We start from the raw sequence: 22,686 nt of genomic DNA on the forward strand, positions 1-22,686 counted from the left end.
AGTTCTGTATTTTCAATCCAGATTATAGTTGTTAGTTACAGTGTCTACAGTGCCAAATTCTAGAACTTTCTACCACAAATAAACGTGCCTACAAGCTGTTAGCTGTTTAAAAATAACTTCTCCCTGATGAAAGAGCTGAAACTTAGACTCCTCAAAGTCAGAGTTGAGGAAAAAGACTGTAATTAAGCTGCCAATGTGGTAAAAAGAATGGATGTGAAGGCAATTTGTGCGAGAGAAACAAACAGCTTGGGTACAAAGGAAACTTGCTCAGAAGAGGGAACACTCCAAGGCTGTGGTAGGTTACCGATCAGCTTCCAAGCAGACTTGGGGCTCTGTCCCAGTCCTGCTTCATTGCCTCCTTTTAATATATTACTTAATTCATGAGAAGGGGACTTAAAATACTTCTCAGATCCCACGCTGCATACCCTACCATTAATTGGTGTGATCCGTTTTTTCTTCTTGCCATGAAATTATAGCTTCCATCTCTTACTTCCATTGCAAATCCATTTCATAGTTGTAACTGAAGCCATGTCATGCAGTACTTGGCCATTTCAAGCAAAATGGAGCTTATGAAGAGACCAAGGGTTCATAAGCAGAACCTGAGAGCGCTCTGGAGAATAGATCAAAAGCTACTGTTTGTCTTTCAGCTGAAGTTCATAATATATTGAAAACGCAACCAATATTTTTTTTCTGACTCTCCCAATTAAATTCACTGAGCTATTGGTTTTTACTAGACTCTGCCAAAAATATTTCACTAAAACACGTGCTCTATTGATTGTTTTTCCTGAAAGAGGAAAAGAAATATGTAACATTATATTAAACTCTCTCACATTATCTCAGAAATTCTGAAAACCATTTTGTTTTTTATTAGCCCTAAGTGGTCAAATGATGATGCCACACTAGGCAGGGATGTAGGTGCATCAAATAGGCTGGTTTCTGTGCTAGCAGCCTTGCTAGGGCACAGGCTCCCCATGCATCTGGGGAGGGCTTCGCAACAGCACACCACGGTCGTGCTAGGTGGACAAAACCAGAAAGGGTATCAGCCCTTACATCGACGGTAGTTCATGTTTGCCTAAAATAAGCTGTAATATATGTAAACTAAAAGTTACGCATTAGGTGAAGTACCTTTATGAACCCTGTCCCTGCTTTCAGTAGATACATGTATTCATCTTCATACTCATCTATTACAGTGCAGAATTAGCAGTGTGTGTACTTGCAGCATTCAGATATAAACACTTTCCACCCCTATCCCACCACTCTGCAAGTGTTTATCACCTTTTCGGATTTAAATTACTTAGACCCAAGCATTCTGTCTCATGCATACACCTCAAAATGGCACACTTTTTGGCATCTATGCACGATGCTGGATGCTTCAGTCAAACCTAAGGCTCTCTATGTTCAAGCTATGCACAAATGGACCATAAGAAAGAAAAACTGCAACTGCTCATAAACTTCATTCCTTTCTCGAAGCAGCTCATCCTTCTGGAGAGTAAGAGTGATCTGCAGAGCCTAAAGTGCAGCTGGGTACATTACACAACTGCCAGAGGGCTTTGACATGTGTATGGCCTCTTACCAGGTGTCTAAACTGCACTGTTGCTACTCTGCAGATTTTTCTAAACTTCTCAGCTAGTGTTCAGTCATAAAAGATACCAGTACTCTAATTATAAACAAGTCACATTTTTCAAAGCTTTCAGGTAAACATCAGTAAATGGACGTGACAGAGCTGTAGATGCAGAGGCACACACATACACCATAAGCCACACGCTTACTAAATTCTTGCAAAATGATCTTGACATGCTGACTTGTAGGGGACACTGTGGGCTACTCCAGCGTACGCAACATGCATTCATATGCGGATGAGATATACCATTGTCTGCAAATACCCTTCCACTCCCATTACTGTACAGTGACGCACTATTGATGGAAAGCAAGGGGTGGGCTTGTGCCCAAAACACTGGACTGGGAGTCAGCAGGTGCCTACTTAACTCTTGCCCCTTCACGTACCAGCTATACCAGCTATGCAACCTCAGGCAAGACAGACTGACAGCTTTTCAAAAGCATTCGGTACCCCACAGAGCTTTCTGAGGAACTAACAAATGTTCAGATTTTAAGGAAACTGAAATATTCACCAGTTTTCAGAGAAACAAACACCAGCAACTGAAACTACTTGGTGCTGAACAGTTAAAATGCAGCTCCCCTCCTCCAGCTGCCTATAGGAGATGGTGTTTGTTGCTGTTGAAAGTTTAGATACAATCCTTCTCCACCACAGGCATTTATTTTGTAGGCTATTGTGGATACAATGCTATCCTCTCCTACCCTTCTCCCATTGTAAGCACATAATCTTCTAAGGTGGAATAGGCAGGTCTATTTCCCCTGAAGCAGAGAAGTCAGTTGACAGTACTCCTTGCAGGGTCTAAATATTTTGTGGTTTATTCACATGATTATTCATCTTCGGTATAATGAGCCCCAAGTTTAATGACTGTAATGCATCAGAAACAGCTAGAAATTCAGATTTGCATTTCCTTGTAAAATTATAATTTTCTGCTTTCATATTTCATTTGGATATATTCACAATACTCATTTTTCTTGTGCTTAAACACTAAATTAATTATGATTACATCCAAGACATTTTGATGCTCTAATGAAATTTAATTGGAATTAAGTTATTAACTCTAATTATAATAAATTAAATGTAGGAAAATTAATTATTTCTTGTAACGCCCTCTTCTATTTAATTAGTTTCTAATTTTCAACATTTTCATGCTCTGTTTGGAATATCTTGCTTTATCTAAAGTCACCATAGAAATTTAAGTATACTTTTTAATAGCATGCCTTATATCTCTGTTTACATGGAAAGATCTATATACAATTTTCCCTTTGATAGTCTTTCATGAATTACTTCTACTGACCCAAAACCATGATCATTCTGTAGTATGCTGACTGGACAGAAAAAGAGAAATAGATAGTATAGCTGTAGCAACAAAAAAGTTTGTAGTAGAAGGGCAGTTTATGCCATGAAAACATGGCTTTGATAATACTGTACACTAAAGATTAATACTTCTAGGTTCTGCCAAGCAAGGTCCTTTTGCAGGTTATGTATTACAATACTTTTTTTTTCCTTTCCTACAGTTGCAATACAGGCCCGAGATGTATGTTGAATAATTGAGAGGAAAGATCATCCATGAAACTGCACAACAATTCACAATTAATTGCCATCAAACCCCGAAAGTAACACAAAGTAAGAGATGTTTAACAATCTTTCTGGGAAAAGCTTTGCTCATTTATCTTCAAAGTTTCAAATTTAAACTTCATCAAGAATCATAAATATGTACGTGATCATATACAAAGTTTTAAAGTAAGTCTGAAGTAACCATTAGGACAGTAGCTGTCTCAGCACTAGAAAGCCATCACATCTCCTGGCAAAATTAACTCCCGAGGGTTTAACATGCGCTCGTTTACTATGTAAAATAGCCACTCTTCAGCCTAGTGTAAGGTCAGAGCTACTGACTCCATAGTATACCAGTACCCAACATAAACACCAGGCTTGCAAAGCAGAACCTCTGGTCTGCAAAATGGAAAGATGTGCATTTTATATATATATATATATATATGTATGTATATATAAATATGATTTAGTACAAACAGACATAGTAAACACTGCTGTTTTGAGCAGTGGCAACTTCTTAGCAGAAAGACACCCCTCAGGGTAGCATCAGTCTTGCAATGAAAATTATCAGTCCATTTTTAAGGTCACAGTCAGATGCTATTATAAAGTCACACTTTCATCACTTCTGTTTTGGAGAAAGGGAGCTGGCCTAAACCCGAGAGAACTAACTCAAGGGCAAAAGAGAACTTTTTTCCCTACACTATGGAAAATAAAAAATATAATATAGTTATGGAACATTACAGAAAAACAATGACACTAAAGAGAAATTTTGGGTTGCCTCAGCCTTTTACATCATGGCAACATGAAAATTTCCATCCTACGTCTAAATGAGCTCTATATCCCCATATTTGATAATATACTCTAAAAATTCTAAATTGTGTTTTGGGAAAAAAACCCTGAACGTGACCAATATGCCTTTCATTTGGAGTGATATATTCAAGAATAATATAGGATCACAAACTGATGGCAAAATTCTGACTTAAGTAGGCCCAGATTTCACCTCCAGAGCACACTGAGAAGTGTGCAGTCTGATTATCAGTGCCTTCAGCAAGATCAAGACTGGGGACATCAGTAATATTTAAAAAAAAAAAATAATAAATTTTTAAAAGCCAAGCCCAAAACAAAAACAGCAGCCGCAAAAAAAACAAAAAAACACCCACACACAAAAAAACCCCACCACCCTACCACCCCCAAAAAACCACCAAATCCCCAAACCCCCATCAACTTATGCCATATATCAAACCATGGCAAACCCCAGCAAATTTCAGAATAGCAAGTATCATGAGGGCTGAGTAAGCTGCAAAGGAGAGAATCAAGAAGATTCTGTGTTTAAGGGCAGCCTTATGAGACTTGTGGCTCCTGGTTTTTACTTCCAGATGAAACAACTTTGCTTGTGCTTTCCTGCAAAGAGGATTATTGCTTTAAATCATCCTGAGGATGTATGTCCTAAGAGATAACAAGACATTACTAATTCTCTATCAAAAAGTCCTCTCTGATGTAGAAAACAGGCCAGTTGTCTATAGTGCAGGGTTATATTAATTTCCAGTTAACTTTGTTAAGATTTTTTTTTTTTTTAAGTAATGTAACAGTCATGAACTGCATTTTATCAACAAGCTTTCTTTAATTCTTAAAGTTGTCTTAGGAAACAAGTAAACAAACAAAATCCCATCTTTTTCGGTTGTTTTTAGTATGCTCTCCTTTTTCTGATCATCTTGAGATTAATGTCAGAGAAACTATCTGTGTGTCTTAAAAAGAAGAGAAAACATTGGTTTTCATCCACAGTAATTTGCATTTGAAAAACTACATAGCAGAATACAGCTAACTTGTCCATAGAAAAAGAGTATCTCTTGTATTGCTTTCCATCAAATTGATTTGATTTTCTGAACATGTTATTCCTCACTCACATAATTACCTTTTGAAATAAATCAGATAAAGTGTTGTCTTTTCCTGCCAACAAATCCAAAAGTTGTATGAATAGAATGTCACAGAATTGGAAGTGGAACAATATGAAGGTTTGAAAAAAGAAAAATCAATGAGTCTTTTTCAATACCTGCTTTATAAATGTTTTCTGAGTTTTTAATCATTATTTCACAATGTAGTTACAAGCTATGAAATCAATGGGTTATTTTAGTTAAAAATCAAAACATTACAAAAGCCAAATGAGGTACTAACAGATACGTGCTTTCCTCTTAAAAAGAAAAATGTTGCAAAACTTAATGAAAGTGGTACTTGAGAATGGAGGTGGAAACATCATCTAGATTTAACAATGTTACGTCTGCATATGCCAGCCAACCTCATAAAAGCTGTGCAAATTCATGCCAGGTTGCAACAGAAAAAAAAGGAGCAATGTGGAAATCCCATTCCCTTTTCACTCCAGTTACTGAGCAGAACAATTTTTTTGCTTACTTTGGAATAATGAATCAAATAACTGACAGTTCTAAATAATAATTTTCTGATTTGATCCAAATGAAAAAATGAGTAAACTTTAAAAAAAAAAAAAAAAAGCATATGCTGTAGTACATCTCAGCTTCCTACAAGTATTCTGAGAGACCTTAGAGGCCAGCAGCACAGAGGATGAGGAGGACCTGTCAAATCAGAACCCACACTGAACAGCAACAGAACTGGAGAGGACACTTGGGCACAGAGTAGCCTAAATAAAAGGAAAGACTTTTTTTGACCAAGAGTCTTTCCAACAAGTCTAGGAACACGCTTCCTTTGCATAGGAATTCCCCATCCCTTTTTTCTACTCCAGTTATTGATGCTGTTGTTTCTACGGTTATCACCACCCTATCACCATTTTCTTTATTCTAACATTTTTTTCCTACATAGCTGTGCTGACACCTATTCATGAGATATGGTCTTGAGAAAGACAATGAGACACAAAACGGGAGAGAGGTTTCTTTTTTCTCTTGAAGTAGAGATCACAAACAAACAGATGCTGTTCAGAGCTTCAGCTTGCCCTTAAAACAGATGGTACCATCACCCCAGCAAGTATTCCTTCCTCTCAAAAACTGTAACATAAAAGCCAAGGTGTCTGGCAAGGCTATACAGTTAAATGGTAATACATGCTTTGGTCCAAAGTTCAGTTTGAGAGCACACAGAATAAAAGGATGTTCACCTGGCAATTAGCAGAACGAGACTCAAAATCCCACTACAAACACTTGCTCACTGTGTGGCAATACTAAGCAAAAGAAAATAGCAAACATAACAGTAGGGAATACCAGTATAGGAAACTGAGTCCCAACCTGTGAAACAGTTTTTATTTTTACATTAAAAAAATATACCAATCATACAAGAATTGTATCCAGAACAGACCGTGGTGGAATCTTAATGAATCATCCTCCCAGTTTAGCAAATAATAGCTGATTACTCAGTTTACTCTGAGTTACACTGATTACTCCATATTCCCTCATCCTTTTAGCAAAGCATTTTCAAAGTTCTTTTGGGAAGATGCAATTCCTGTGAACACATGTCAATAGACTAATTGAAATACTACTGCAGAACTACGCTGCAACTGGGATAAGAAAACATGAGTAAGGACTTCTGGTTTTACTGTGCGAAGATTCCATTATTATTCTACCATATTTCCACAGTATTTGACATTTCAATATATCCAGCAGATAGGATCGTTACTCATTGCCTTTGCTATTGTTCAAAAGAAGCCTATGCTATTAATTTTAATTTTTATAGTACTGTAAGCATGCAGCCTGTTGTTAAATTCCTTTGCACTCAAAATGTCCATCCATTTATCAACCATTAAAAGGAAACAAGAGCATTAAGTAGAAGTGGAACACTGGTTTGCTTCCTAGAAAACCCTCAAATCATTCAGAACAAGAATCAATTGGCCATTATTTAAGAAAACAGGAGTTCTTCATCTGCAAAACAGACATTTATTAAGTTTTTCTTTGCTATTTCATTTGGCCAATTGTCTTCAGTTTTCAAATGAAAAACAAGATAGAAAGCGCTGTGTTCTAAAGGTAAGAGGACAAAATAACTTCATATTTTCTTACCTTTGCATTATAGGGAATATAATGCTTTGATAAGGCTTCAGGAGTGTGCATCCATGTTTTGTCTACAGAAAAGCAAAATAAAAGAAGCACTGAATAGGTTATTCAACTGTTAGTTAAACTACTATAGTCTCTACCCAGAAATATCAACAACCCTCCTTTTACTCAGTTAAGTATCTGCCCAAAGTAGTTATTGGGGCTGGAGGGAAATGCAGCATATCTCACAACTTCCCAAACATTTACGTCAAAGAACCCGATTAGTTCTCTGGCATGCCTCCCCTTTTAACCACCTTGATTCACCGTAAGAATTCCAACTCCCCCCCAGACAGATTTTTTTGGTCTCAGGTTGTTCTCAGTTTCTGCCTCAGATCAGGATTTTCCGCATCCTGCTGTTGTTCAAAGCACTGACTGCATGTTGCACTTCTAGTGATGGGTTTTGGATTAATTATGTGCTTTTCTGATGAATTATCAAGACATGGAAGGGACAAAGGAAATTATTTTGGAAAAATTATCAGAGGGCGACTGATAGAAAAGCGCCCTAATCCTTCTATGAGAAAACAGAAGGAAGTCAGCTTGTAGTAGCTGATTCAGAAGTTTAGAATTTCTTTAATCTTTCCTTACATACCCACGAATTTGCATATTTTCTTTTAACGATTGTCATGTCAGAAGACTGCGCTATTGTCTTAGATTTCCCACTGCATATTTCATATGGTGACATGATTCTATGATTATTTTTTAAATACCTCATCTCCTCCTTTTTAATTGCCATTTAGAATGTTCTACATAACTTAAGGTGGCATCCTAAATATTAGAAAAAACTTCTAATAAAAAGAAGTTTAGAAATCACTTTAAAAGTTTTCTCATTTGAAAATATTAAAAAAGAAGGAAAAAAGAAGAAAGGATGTGCCAGAACACTAAATTGTATTACCAACCGCATGAGAGATTCTGTAACTGTGAGCAGTACTTCATACTCCACACATTCAATATTTAGTAGTATTTTCTAACATGAGACTACTCCTATTTTAACTAGCATGAACTGGAGTCACCAATCTGGAATTTTATTGAATTAAGTTACAGAATGATGCCTTAAAGCAACATTTTACCCTTGGATATTCACAGGCAATTCCCTTTGCCTTTAGTGGGAGCTGCAGTTATAGCAATCACTGACTTTTTTGTTAGTTACACAGAGCAATGATAAAATTCTGTTGGCTTCAAGCTGTTCAAGAGAAAAAGCTGTGACATTTATTGACACTAAACCAAGAATTAAGTATTTCTGAATATACAGAAGCTAGAAAACTCTTAAGATATTCACCATAGTCACCACAGCAACAGGATCAAAATTGCAAGGCTGGAGGAAATATTTTTTTTTTCCTTGAAGCAAATTTCATTCTAGGTGTCAGTAATGTTCAGCTCCATTACTGAAGAGTGATATTATCACTTCTCAATTAAGGAAGCACAATTAGTCCATTCAGCGGCACCCAAGAGTACAATTAGGCACTGAAGTGGCCCGTCCTTTCAATTGTAGCCTCTGCTTGGTACCCCGGAGCCAAGAACCACACTCATCACCCAGAATATTTTAACGACCTGAAAGCTGATCTCTGTTTTGAGTACAATATCAAAAGGTAACAACATTATCCCCAAGTAAAAAAAAAAAAAAAAAAAAAATTAGCGTCAATGACCAATGTTAGAATAGAGCCTGACAACCCAAAAGGTAACGGCAAACGTATTTTCAAGTCAAGGCACCGCTGAGGGCCAGCCGAGCAGCCTGGTGCCTGGGCTTGGTGGCAAGCCTCAGACGCGGAGGACACTGGCACGTGAGGCAGGGCTGCCCTCTGCCCCATCATACTTGCCACAGCAGAATTAAGAGTTGCGCAGTGCACATTTTGCCTCAAAAATGTGCATTCACCTTGCTAAAGTCAAGGTTTTATTCACCCATTTTGGGCACATCAACTGTTTGCTAGTTTCAGCAAGGCTACTTTCACATCTATAAATTCATAAAGGGAAGTCTAGTGAAAATAAAACATTGAACTTCTTAAAAAATAACAGCAGCAGCCCGCCATTCATGCTATGCCTAGTACTAGCACAAACAAGCGACAGGGCTGCGCCTTCTAAAGCAATTTTACAGGCAGACGATTGACTACGCAAGTTCCAGTAAAAATAACCATTCCTTGCAAACGTATCCTCCTCCCTTCTTCCCATCCCCAAGCAGGGCAAGATCAAATCTGAAAAACAGCGATTAAATTTGGGAATCAAGTTTGAAATGGTGGTCTTAATTAAGCAGCTGGTAATCTTTCCAATATTAATCTTCTTAGGTACAAAGCTTTACCCTCCACTTGCCTACCAACCTCCAAGTGTGATGCTATAGGGATTCCAGGAAGGAACACCACTGCTAAGGAAGTGTTTCTGTAACTGCTGGTACCACTGGTTAGGGGGAAGATTGGGAGGTATGGATGGGTGGTCTCGGCACAAAAGGAAATCAGTAACATAGCAGGGTCCCAAAAAGATGCCTGGATTCTACGAGTCTGGTGTCACTGATTAAAAGAGCCAGTCAGCAGGCAGCATTTCCAGCATCCACATGTAGATCCATGGACACTGTGACATAGGTATCAAAGTCTTCCATTGACACTGCAAGACCATTTCCTAAACGCAGGTAATAATTACAGAGTAGTGACACTTTTGAAAGTACTCCTAGCGCTAAACAAAATCAATAGGAGGCTAATTCACATTGATAGCAAAGACATGCAAAAAGTCATGCAAGCTATTACGGGGAAACTGGTGACTGGCGTTTCCTTCTGAATGGTAAGCTCTGATTTTGGACTTAGGCCACTCTCAGCAGTTGTTTGAAATACTGCTCAGAGTTAGATTTCACTCCAGTTGAGAAATACCAAATTTCAGACATTCTGCATCCAATAAACCAGAAAAATATGAAAAAAAAAAGAAAAAAAACTATAGAAAAGGTATTCATTCAAATAACTGATGCAGAGGTGGCTTGTCATTCACATGATCCCTCACTTTTAACTCTAATTTTAAACAGGTTTTCACAGCTTCATATTTAATTATTCATTCTGAATCAACAAGCATAATATGAAACTCTACAATGAAAATCACAGTTTGTATTATTATTTTATTAGTTGTATAGCAACAAGAGTTCTAGACACTATATAGATAAATAAAACAGTAAGTCCTAAGGAAAGGACCAAAAGCCTAGACAAAACCAAAACTGACAACTGCATGCATCTAACCTAACAGCAGTAGAAAGCGGAAAGAGACTCATGCTATCACACCAGCTAACCAGAAAACTGCAGTTATTTTAGGTCTTGTCTGAAGCTCTTAAACTTTAATGTAAATGCTACGGTAACCTAGATTAACTAAGTGCCCCTTAGTTTTGGAGAATTACGCCTTTGAACCATCCCGAGTCCATTAAAAACTAAGCAGAGTTTAGCCTGAATGAGGCATGATAAATTCTAAGAGATGAAAGCCTTAGTATGAGGTGGTTTTGCCAAACATACCAGCACTGATGGGAAAAAGGACCAGCATCCAGCACTGAAGGGCACAGGGTGAGGCACAGCCCTGCTTACAGGCAGCGAGTAATGCCGTAGCCCCGCCACATGTGTGGCATGCAGCCGTGGGGCGCAGGCTTTTAGAGAGCCCCTGCAGCAGCAGCACAGCATCCCATCTAGTTTTTAAGAGAATTTTATTCGGGTGAGAGCTTCTCTGGTTTTTGTCCCTGCAAGCATGCACTAGTCTGTAAGGGCAGTGGGGAAAAACCTCACAAAATGAACGTTTGGAAGCGCTGGGGTCTGCCGGGATTGCAAGGGTGGAGGCGGAGCCTGGGCACCTGCATGGTCAGAGGATTCACTGTGCTCAGACTTGAGACTTCACACCTTTCTAGTCCCCTTGAGACACACCAGCCCCTTTCCATTATAAAGGAAAGACGCCTTTACAATTTGCATTTCACATCAAATGTTTGGTCATCGTGATCTGGGAGCACCAGCGTGAGCCATTTCCGAGGCCCCAGCAGCACTGGGATAGCCAGGGACAAGGAACATGCTGCCAAATCACACGCTGAAGTCAATAGACTTGGGGACTTTGCAAAGTATCCAGAACTGTGCTGCACTTAGAGAATGACACTACATTAGATAATGGCGCAGCTGACCATTTATCGACGCAAAAGGAAAGCAATAACAGCACCAAGAAATTGTTCTTCCTTTGAGATTAATTCCTCCACACGTTACTGCCCACAGATATTACAGAATGGATTTCCTAGAGAGGCATTGATCAACCCTTTTCTAAATGGCTAAACACGGCTCAGCAGCACACGTTTAGTTAGCCGCTTTCCTAAACCCCATCTCATGATTAATTCATGCATGCTCTGAGTGGCTGCACTTAACTGTGTTTCCAAAGCGCTTACCAAAGCATATGAGACGTAGTGGGCACACCATTTCATATGATGAACAGAGGAAGACTCCGATTTTAATTTTATGTTTAGTGCCACAGTGAAAATAGTCATTTCTAGATGGCAGAAACTAAAGTCTTTATTTCTTTACTAAATCAAAATCTCCTCGACATCAGTGGATGCTTTCCTTGATAACAGAAGAGAAGAAATCTTGGAACTGTCTTTTCCTCATCCTTTACAAAACTTGCTATGGAAGGGAAGATCTTAAGTGACCACCAGCCTAATAAGAGTCCCCTGAAGAAGAGAAGCATCCCATGAGATCGGCGCTACATCTAGGTAATAATGCCTCAGGGAACAATAGCTTATTTGTTTCAGTCTGTGCATATACATATCTGTATCTTTCATTTTCTCTAGATTATCTATTTTTGTATAAAGAAAGCCTTCATGATGGGACACGCAAGAGCTGTCACTCTTAAATCAGTTCCTTTATCCTGCACTGCAACAGACACAGGCAGGTTCTCACAAACCCACCTAATCCTAGTCTTACCCACCGGCTAGAATCCGTCTTTTCGATTACTGCAGGCAACAAATGAACTGATACGCTGAGCCGTGAGACTTGATGCTTGTTACCAGAGCTTTCACCTGAATACTGTACCTACATGCTATTAACAAATATACACCTACCCATATTCTTCTATAATTCAGCCATACTACCTGTTCCAGCCACCTCCTAGAAGAATGACTGAGTACAACCTGGGTGTCAAATCATAATTTATTAAAGTTATTACCAGGTTACTATGATTAAGCAATTGAAATTATGAGTCAGATTCTGATCTAAGCATGCATAGACAAATACCCAAAGTACATAATTAAAAAATAAATTACTCTTTTTATTTTTATAGCATTCTTTGCCAAGATAACAGAGCAGCATCTCCCTAGAACAGTGTGAGCTTTACAGAATGCTTTGCCTTTCTGTGTCCTTGTCACAATATTTAGGGCCTTATGAATGGCTTTAAACAGTTGATTATTAAAATAGCAAAATGATATCATAGAATGTTGGATTGGTATAGTTACGACATGAAAAAAGTCTAGTATTTGCATTTTCTCCAGTAGTAACACTCATTGCACAACCTATGCATTTTATACTATATATTTTTAAGATATTGGATGCTAGTATGTAGGTTTTGACAAGAAAGGAAAATAGGATCAAAATAATATATTACTGCAACTAATCAGTGATTAGCAAGTCTTTGTTTCTGCACTTCTTACTTGTTGATGTTAAGAACTTTCAACAAGTTCAGCTTCTTATATCAAAGGGAAAAAACAGGAGAAAAAAAAAATCTGCACTATTTAGCCTGTACCTTTTGCCACAAGTCTTCTTCCCACAGTAAGAGCTACACTGTGTCTTTAATAAAAGCTTCTAGTTGAATTCAAAAGAGAGATTACTGGTACGGTATCATTTCAGTGAGCACTTTTTCACAAGTTTTCACACAAAGTATGTACAGATTAAACCTCCAACTGCCCTTTTCACTTCTGGAGGCAGAGTTCACATATTACTATAAAGTATATTGGAAAAGTATCAAATAAGCTTGTAAAAAAAATTATTAAAAGGCAAGTTTTTGAAGAATTTCAAACTGTTAAAGGACATTACATAGGTAGGGTAAACCAAAGGAAAAGGAACAGAAGTGGAATCTCAATATAGTTAAAAAAGGAATTTTAATCTTCTAATTCAGGAAGAATATAATAATATAATTAAAAAAATTAATTGGAACTTTTCTTTACAATGCTAATAAACTGGAAAGAGAAGGGGGGAGTGGCAGTAACTGTTCAGAACAACTACAATATGCATGTCTATAACTTCCTCTTGCTTACGTACCTAAGGTACGTCCATCCCGTGACCTACATGACTTGATTTCCCAAAATGGTGTTTTCCTCAGTGACCTATTTTGGATGCTCTTTGCAATTTTCCAACACCTTTATAAGACAAAAGTCCTATAAAATGGAAGTAGTCATTGTGATTCCTAGCAAGGTATGGCTGGTACACATCTAATTTTGTTTCACGCAGAATAATACATCTCTTCTTTAATTAGCCATTCATCCAGTTAACTTGCAGTGTACCTATGAAACTCCAACATCTAGGCTGCAGCTTGGGGAAGTTACAATAGTACACTTGGACAAGAACTGGTCATACATGAGTAACAACTTACATCAAGAATTTATTAGCCTGTAGATCTCAAAAGACAATGCTTGCCAAACTGACACGCAAATCATTTAACATTCTGTGAATTAGGCTGTATAAATTTTAATAGGGTTGAAACCAAAAGGCTTACAACTCCTTCAATGTTGTTCTCGTTCTAAAGTCAGTGTTTTGTGCTTTATGGTTAAGCAGTACACATATGCTCTTGAAACAAGATCTTTAGGTTTTGCAGAAGCAACAAGTAGTTACTGCGGTAAATATTGTTAACTTGCCTAGAATATTCTTTAAAGTAGGAGATAGAAAAAATTGCTTCTGCAATACCTTTCCGAAGATAATGCAGATAAAATCGCCAACAGGAAATTATCCTTCTATTCTCATGTTAACAGAAAGGAAAGAAAAGTTAGACTTATCTCTGCAGACCCAACACAAATGCTATGGAGAATGCTTCCAAGGCGTACTCCTCATTTGTAGCAATGCATCCTCTAAAGACATATGGTAATTGTTTCTTTCCTAAACAATTACACCTTGTTCCTTCTGCTTTCAGATTATAAATACATTAATAGTTTCATACAGATGCATGCAAACCCTTGCGTGCTGCTGGACCAGCCCCTTCCTTGCCCCACCAACAAAAGATGATTTGGTCCTTGCCAAATTAAAGTGCTAACCCTTCAACTCTCCTTGTTGGCATACTTGAAAGTACGTACAAACAATACTTAAAAAAACATATTCAGTTACCAATCCAAAAAGGGACTTGGTCACTGAATATTGGTTTTCTACATGACCCTGTATTTTGAAACCCACGGAGCAGTATTTGGAACACATAAAACCTCTTTGTGGAGGTATTACAAAAGTATTAAGATACAGATTTTTGTGTCAAGTGAGACTAACTGAATAAAAAAATAGTTGGTGTACAAAAACGCACCCTTTTTTCCTCCCAACCGTTGCTCTTAAAAAATTCTTATTTAAAAGAAGAAAAAAAAAAAAAACGGGGGGGGGGGGAAACCCTCACCACACACAAACACCAAGAAACAGCTTTTTTGGGGTGGGAGCTGAGGAGGAGATTTAGACCTTGTTTTGTTTTTTTCCAGGAAGGTGATGAGTGCTTTTACGAAAGGACAAAGTACAATCACAAGAATATCTTAAGACCACAATGAGGAAGAGTGTGATTTCTTACATGCCTTCGAAGTCTGTCAGTATCTACTCTTTCTTTAGGTTTTTTATCTTTATTGTTGAAGTGGATGTCCAGGACAAACAGCCCGCCTAACTGACAATAATGTGAAACATGCTCTCTGACAGAAAATGAAAGTATTTGCTTTAGGACTATACTTTAGCCGTTCAGCCTTTTGGGGCTTCACCTCTTGTCTGCTCATTCAGAAAACGAAATACAAAACAAAACATTTGTCATCTCTGGAATGCAACATAAGTTTATAATAAAAATAAAGATTATATTATAGCCAGTCCATTGACATAAAAGAGCATCCTGTAACCTTTGATTGCATTTTTTTATATGTCAGACCCTGCCCATTAAATGCATCTGTCTACACTTTCATAAATCAAAGCCATAAAAAGCCATTGCGCAGAAATATTGTTGCTGAAACTTATCATTTATGACAGGCTATTACTTCAATATATTCCACTTAGCATTATGAATACCATTTACATCTCATGAGCGCATCATGTGACACCAATTACCAACCTTACAAACCAGTATCATATGGAAAAATCACATTAGCAAATTCAGATTCCTGCATACAACAGCAGCTTTGGCAATGAACTTTGTGCCGTATGTGAACTAAGGCTCACATTTATTCTGGGGTGAAGGAGGACCACTGGGGTATAATAAAGAATGAACTAAATTCAACTGTGATTTACATCCTTCACAAGCTCACTGAAGTCCACCAGATGTCACACACTGTAATTCAGTGCTAAATTTAGCCCAAAGCAGACATACGTGCCTTCATTTTTAGCATTATTTTAAGACATTCAAAAAGCTTCACTCTTTTACTCCCAGAAGGTTTGGATTACAGTCCTTCCAAATCTAGAAATGCCTCTGTCTAGGAAGAACAGTAGTTCTCTTTCATATTTCCGATGAGGCAAAAGCCAAGCAATACTAGTTAATTGTTGTTTATTTCTCTGCACCAGTTCTTATATCACTGGCTTTGAATGGAAGGCCACAGAATCAGTAAAACATGCCAAACTCATCTGGGAGAGGCAAGTCCATTCACTAAAAAAATAACTAAACTCAACCAAAACCCCCATAGTCAATGATTTCTGGTTTGTGTATATGCATTACCGGTACACACAATCACATGTAAATTAAGGACAAATTGGTAATTCAGTTCAGATACCAATTTACATTAAAATATAGCATTTACAAAGATCTCTTACAAGGAGAATTACATGAATATCCCCCAGCTACTTAAAAGAGACTGAATTTATGAAGATGCAAACATATTTCAAGGTGAACAGACTTTGATCTGCACTACAGACTTCCCGCACTACAACATTTCAAAGTGAGCATGCTACCACACCTGGCTTTAAAGGAAAAAAGAAAAATGTAAGAGGACTCTTCAGAAACTATGACCCAAACCTGGTCACAGGCAAAAGCAAGCTCCTGATACTGTGATAAACACATAAATGTTTTCACCATCTCTGTCATAATAACAAAGCAGCAAGAACATAATGTCGTTCATCAATTTATTTTTGTGTAATAAGGAAAGAGATCCTTAAGAAAAATAAAAGAAAATCTAAAAAAAAAACTTCAACAGAGCTGCGCTCAATCAATGCATGGAAAACAGAATATATATTTTTGTACAGTTTGTACAGTCATATAGTATTTCTGCAAGAGCTTTTCCCGTAACACATGTAATTGCGTAATAGTCCCACCAACCTGTACTGAAGTCAAGACAAATGCTATTTTATCTAAGGTACTAAGTTTTTTCCCATTAAAACATGCAACCTCAGAAAGCACTTGCAACCAGAAATTAACTTTTCTTTGTCGGTATTAGTTCATAAAGTTGTTTCCCTGTTATACAAGCTCATGGCTAACTGATAAGAACAGATATTACAACTCAGACTCCTAAAAGAGTCCATTTATTTATGATTACTTGTGTAAGTGCTTCCTGAAACAAGCTGAATGTTTTAAACATCGTGCTCTAACATTTTTCATTGCCATTATTAGGATGAAAGATGAACAGCTTGATTTTATTCAATTGAGGCGTAAGGATATCAATTGTCTTCAACTAAAACGGCTATCAGACAAATAAAAATCAGTACAACTACAGTGCCAAGATAAACTATCCGGCATTCTGTTAAAAGAAAATCTAAAAAACCCACTTCAACAGAGCATGGTATGCTGCACTCGTCGATCAATGCATGGAAAACAGAAGATATATTTTTGTACAGTTTGTACAGTCATATAATATTTCTGCAAGAGAGAAGTTTCTGCGCAAGACAGAACTTCTGTGAGAAGTTCTGGTCCGTGCCAGACCTCAGGCAGTCGGACAGGTAATGACTGTTCCAGCTGGTTTTATGGTCAGAGCGCTCAGCACACCTTGTCAGCTGCAGCGGCTGTTCCATGCCCAAACCATGGCCCCCCAAAAATATGATACCAGTAGTACAAAATTCTGCTGCAAAATGAAGTACTGGTAATGTTGAAAATGGGGGTCTGTGCTCCAAAGAGCACTGCTCTGATTTAGGACAGACCTGCTGTTCCCATACACATGAACACTCATCGTAACTATGGGAGAATTTTTCTTTAAGAAATCAGGGTTAATTTGAAAGAGAGCTTGCTTTCTTTCTCTCCTAGTGACTCCCCTTTCCTTTGCAACTCTTTTATGGAAGCACAGGTTGCTATCCAGCCTCCAACGGTTTTAAAAAAAAAAAAATTTAGAAAGCTTGATTTTAGTGCTTTGCTTCTTGCTTTTTCATCATTGACAGACATGGATAGACATAATTTCTTGAACACTTAGAAGGAAAGTTTTGATGGTTGAATCTGGTGATGGTTTGAGAACAGAGCTCTCCAGCAGGTCCAGCACCGGCCAAGTGACTCTAGTCACCAGCTTGCCCAGTTTGAGGAGATGAGGAGCTACAGCACTAGCTACTACCTTCTCTATACGTGCTGTATTAAAAGGCTAGTATAGACTGATCGCAACAATGAGGATTAGGGGACACTTACTCTATCAATCTGCACAATTCAGATAATCTCTGGCCAATACAAAAGTACCACTTACATCTGTTTAAATTCCCCTCACAACCCTATATATTTGAGACTGTTGTTTATGTAGCTCCAAGGCAACAGACTGCTGCGAACTTGTCCTTAGCACAAACCCTACCTGCACAGCCACCAGAAGACTAATTCTGGTTTAGAGGGGGCCACTAGGGAAGCCATGGCACACATGTAGTTAACTCCTCAAAACATCCACGCTCCTGTGAACAGAAGAGACCCACAAACAACCCCACCAACCACACGTGTGGAAATTGTACCTCCAAGGTCGGGAGTAAAATCAGGAAATACAATAAAGGCAGTTCAGCATCTGCACCTGTTTGAATCTCTTCTTCAATGCAGTTATTGGACACAAACGCTGATACAGCCGAGCTTTTCTGAACTTCCATTGGTATGAAAAATATGTCATTTTTCTTCGCTCTTAATAATTGCTTAACTGAAACTTATGTTTTTCCTAGGATAACGAGAACGGAAATGTTGGCTGCATTACTGCGAGTAAAATAAATGTGTGACAGTATTTCATTCTTCTGGTTGCTCAGGTTCTGAATATTTTTTAAGAATGCACAATAATTGCATTTCATTATGCCTGACAGCTTCTTTTATGATGCTTTTTTCTCATTGGGGTGAAGAGAACAGCACACAAAATCAACGGAACAACAAAGCAAATGTCCCTGAATACAATGAAATTCCAAGAAATTTAGGTGAGGTCTGTAAGAATTCTCTTATGAAGAGGTGAAAACAGAAAGGAATTAATCCAGACCCCTGAAAATGATCCTGGATACCTAAGGATACATCTTCACAATCTGACAATAAAGGCCAGATGCAGACACTGGCAAGGGCAATGAGAATTGGTGAAAGAGCATTTTAGCACTCTGGGTGCAAGTCAAAACACAAAGGAAATATCCCTAAAACACAACTGGTCTGTTTCTGAGACGTGGCAGGCCAAGTTTCAGACATTATCAGATGTCATTAGATAAAGAGAAAAGAATTACATGGTCACCTAGACAAAACAAAATCCAAGCTTCTTTCCCAGTTGTCATAAACGCATCCAAAATTAAAGAATATTGAAACAGTCTCTCAAATTATCTGGAAGAAGCTAGGCAAGATTATTAAGCAGCTGGTAGGTACAGATCTTCTGATAGAGGGAGGGGTTACAAATATCTACACAAGGAAATACATCAGTGCTTAAGCCCATGGACTATGGATTTTAGCTCATTTCCTCAGCATCCATCGTGCTCCTGGGATATTAAATGACCTCTCATGCAGTTTTGTAGCCTTTGTGAATAACTGAATCTTCCTTTTGTGATCAAGCTACATCTGCTGATGTTCTGGACTACTTACGTTACCTCGATTCATCTGGCTTTAACAAATAAATGTACTAGACATGCAAGGATGCAGTGATGCTATCATTTCATCTTGGTACAAGATATGGCAGATTCCTTTTATCTCCAGCTTTGATATTGATACCAAAGCAGGGATTCTCATTACATAAACAAAACATTCACTTACTCCAATTGAGTTACTAAAGCAGGGGCTCTAGCTCAGAGTGTATCACGCTTCAGGATGCTTAGAAGTAAACATGAAAAATAAAGAAATTAGACCTACTGAATATTTTCCACATTACAAACGAATGGGGAAAGTAGCAATAAAGCTGTCGGTAAAAAAAGCTGCATCTCTAATGCTCCATCAAAAGTAACTTATGTTTAATCATAAACAGACCACAAAAAGAGAATAAACAAGCCAGAAAAGCAACATACATAACCCTGAATATTTAACAGTTTGATATTCCTTTGGAAAGCATACCATTTTAGGCTGCTACAAATTCAGAATAGGTGCTTAAAGCTAAGAAATATTCTGCTGCATTAGATATTTCAAGTATATTAAACACAGTTTTCTAAAATGGCTTCCCCAAGAATAAGAACCCAATGAATATATACAATAAATACAGAAGTCACTAACTCTTTAGAAGTTCTAAAACTCTCCAGCACATCTTTTGGTGTGTACAGGAGGGAAACCAAAAAAGAAAAAAGTTTGTGTATTTTTTATACATATATGTGCACACATAGACACACACCCCTCAACAAAGAAAACATGAATTCAACATAAGCCTTACAATCCAGAAAGCTCTACAACTATCAGTTGAGAATGCTTTGCTCTGTACGTCTTACAGAAGGCTGTCCATTTCTAGCTAGTTAGTTAGGAGCGGTTATTCCTAAGTACCTCCCTGTATAATTCTTGATATTCTAAAGAATTTATACAGGATATTTATGTCCCCCATGGAACATAAGCTGAATTACTTACCTTTCTTCCTGCTGAAAGCACGATTCATGTTGAAAAGTCTCTCCAGTCAACAATGTTTCTGGGTTTGGGGTTTTTCCCCCCCCCCCCACTTTAACCTGCAGAACAATACACATAAGAAAACAAAAAAAAATCCATTATTCTACTTGAAGTTAGCACGTTATCTTTGTAATAAAGAAAATGCAAATTATTTTAAGAACTCTGAAATAATTCAGAGAAATAAAAACGAGATGTGCTTTGCTGAGGAAGAAATTGCAGAATTAAGAAGAATTATGTCCGAATGCCTAGTGGTACTTAACACAGAAAGACATTTTAAAGCTTTCTGTTGAAGCTCTTCTCACTGAGATTTCAGAGACAGAACAGATGGTATTATACATATATATGAAGACAAACGCTACACACACATAGGTTAGAAAGAAAGCTTTAAAATGAATGCTGACTACAAGACTCCATAAAAACATTCAGTTCACATTTGCACTGCCCTGTTTTGTGTCATTTCAGCTGTCAGATTATTTCAAGCTATGCTTTCATCTTCACATGGGCTTGACATTGGGGGAAAAAATAAAATACAAATCACAATATAAAGACTCCTCTTCACCCAGGGTTTCAATATTGAAAAAAACTGCCCTCTATCAGTGCAACTACCTCCTTGCTCCAATTACAGCACAATATTACTTCAGAAGTTTATTCTTTACCAACGCTTTACAGCCAAAAGAAAAAAAGAAAAATCCATCACATCCAAACCTGTTCAAAACATCCCATTTTGTAGTATAATTTTTTTTCAGCCATATGTAAAAGATATTCCTACCACTCTTTTCAATTCTGTTCAGACCTTCCAACCAAAAGCTGCACCAGTGCCCTTCCTCTTTCTCTGCTCTCAGAGCAGTCCAGTCATAGCGGGGTGGGGGGTGGGGGGTGGGAGTGGTGGTGGTTAAGAAAAAGAAAAAAAATGGAAAAATAAAAGCAAAGCCCTTGATGTCAGATTATCTTTGAAATCAGTTAGTACTTTGCTTTTGCTTCAAATAAAAACAAAATTTAAAGCCAGTATGTCAAATGTCAGCATGAAGACGACTGACAAATTCATTTCAGATACTTTATGCAACTCATTAATACTTTTTGTGGTGCTTCTCATCTTTTTTAAATAATTTAGTTCATTGCCAGTTAAAGCAATTGCATCCTAATTCCCATGTTAATAGTTGATATTTTTCAAATGAGAACACATGGGCAATTACAGCTATAAGTCACCTCCATTTCATTTCCAAGCAATGACTGATGTAGCAGGACTTCTTTTCCATACAGCCCTGTGAGAATGAAGGAATAAACCCTGTTCACCCAAACCGCAGCGTAGCACCCTAGATGTACGACCAACCAACATTTGCTCTTTAAAGTATGGGTACCTTCTGTTTTACAGATTTCCCCAAGTACTTAAGAAGGGAGGATGCAATGAAATAAGCAAAAGTGGGAGGATATGCTTTCCATCTAGTTATTTTAATACGCAGTCAAGAAACAATGCATTTGGTACGCTGCACAGCAGTTCTTAGCAAAACTGCCGAAGCCTTATGTACACCCACAGCCATTCCCGCCAGCTGCCTTCCTTACCATCAGCGCTACACAGAAAGCTGCGGATACACAGAGGTCAGTGAAACCAGAACAGACTCTGAAGGGCTCTGAAGTCCTAGGAACGGTTTCAGCAGCATCCCAGGAATGAGCAATGGTGTTACTAGCGTAACCAATAAGTAATAGCTCACCCGCGAGGGAGTTTCACCAAAAGCTGCCAACATGCAAGTAGTTCTCCTTGAGGGAAGGCACAGAGCGGGGCTTTCAGCAGTGTAAATAATGACAAACCCATTAACAAGCAGTGAACAGTATTAGAATTTCAGCTTTTCAATCAACTGATGAGTGTGTTTAGTTTAGAGGTTTACTTTCACCAGCAGGCTACTATATATACCCTTAGGATGTATAAACAATGGCAGAACTTTGTTCAGGATGTTCACCTTCCTCATGAACTATTACAATCCCTGAAGAAAGCAGTTTTGAGTAAAAGAGCATGCTTTCCCCTCTTAGATACCTCTGGCAGTAGTCTAGCTCAGCACTAGACCAGCAACTTCAGTTCTCCTCCACCATGGGATCACAACACGTCCTTTCGCAGAACCCTTTTTTTTTTTTAATTGTGTATCCCTGTCCTCACCCAAGAGACTATTAAGCAACATATTTGAGATGGCTTGCTGAGTCGAGGATCTCCTAACCAGAGACCCTGCACGCACATCATGAGGCTGCTGGCTGGGCACATTTCTACAGCTCACTGTTCAAGTAGTTTGTTTAGAACACAGCATAACGAAGTCTGCTTTTTTTTTTTCCCTCATGGACAAAGATATATTACCATTAAACTAATCTACA

At 38.0% G+C, this 22,686-nt stretch overlaps 1 protein-coding gene across 4 annotated transcripts in view; it reads right to left on the reverse strand.

Moving 5' to 3' along the window:
• GULP1 (GULP PTB domain containing engulfment adaptor 1) overlaps positions 1–22,686 on the reverse strand; it is a 162,913-nt gene that overhangs the window by 64,240 nt on the left and 75,987 nt on the right. For all 4 annotated transcript variants that reach the window (XM_055812800.1, XM_055812798.1, XM_055812799.1 and 1 more), the window contains 2 exons: positions 20,293–20,387; positions 7,177–7,238 (listed from right to left, as the gene is read on the reverse strand). In XM_055812800.1, coding sequence (XP_055668775.1) covers positions 7,177–7,238; positions 20,293–20,320 — 90 coding nt within the window. In that variant the 5' untranslated portion in view covers positions 20,321–20,387. The remainder of the gene's footprint in view (positions 1–7,176; positions 7,239–20,292; positions 20,388–22,686) is intronic.

This window comes from Falco peregrinus, chromosome 8, assembly GCF_023634155.1.
Source record: "Falco peregrinus isolate bFalPer1 chromosome 8, bFalPer1.pri, whole genome shotgun sequence".
Classification (NCBI taxonomy): Eukaryota; Metazoa; Chordata; class Aves; order Falconiformes; family Falconidae; genus Falco; species Falco peregrinus.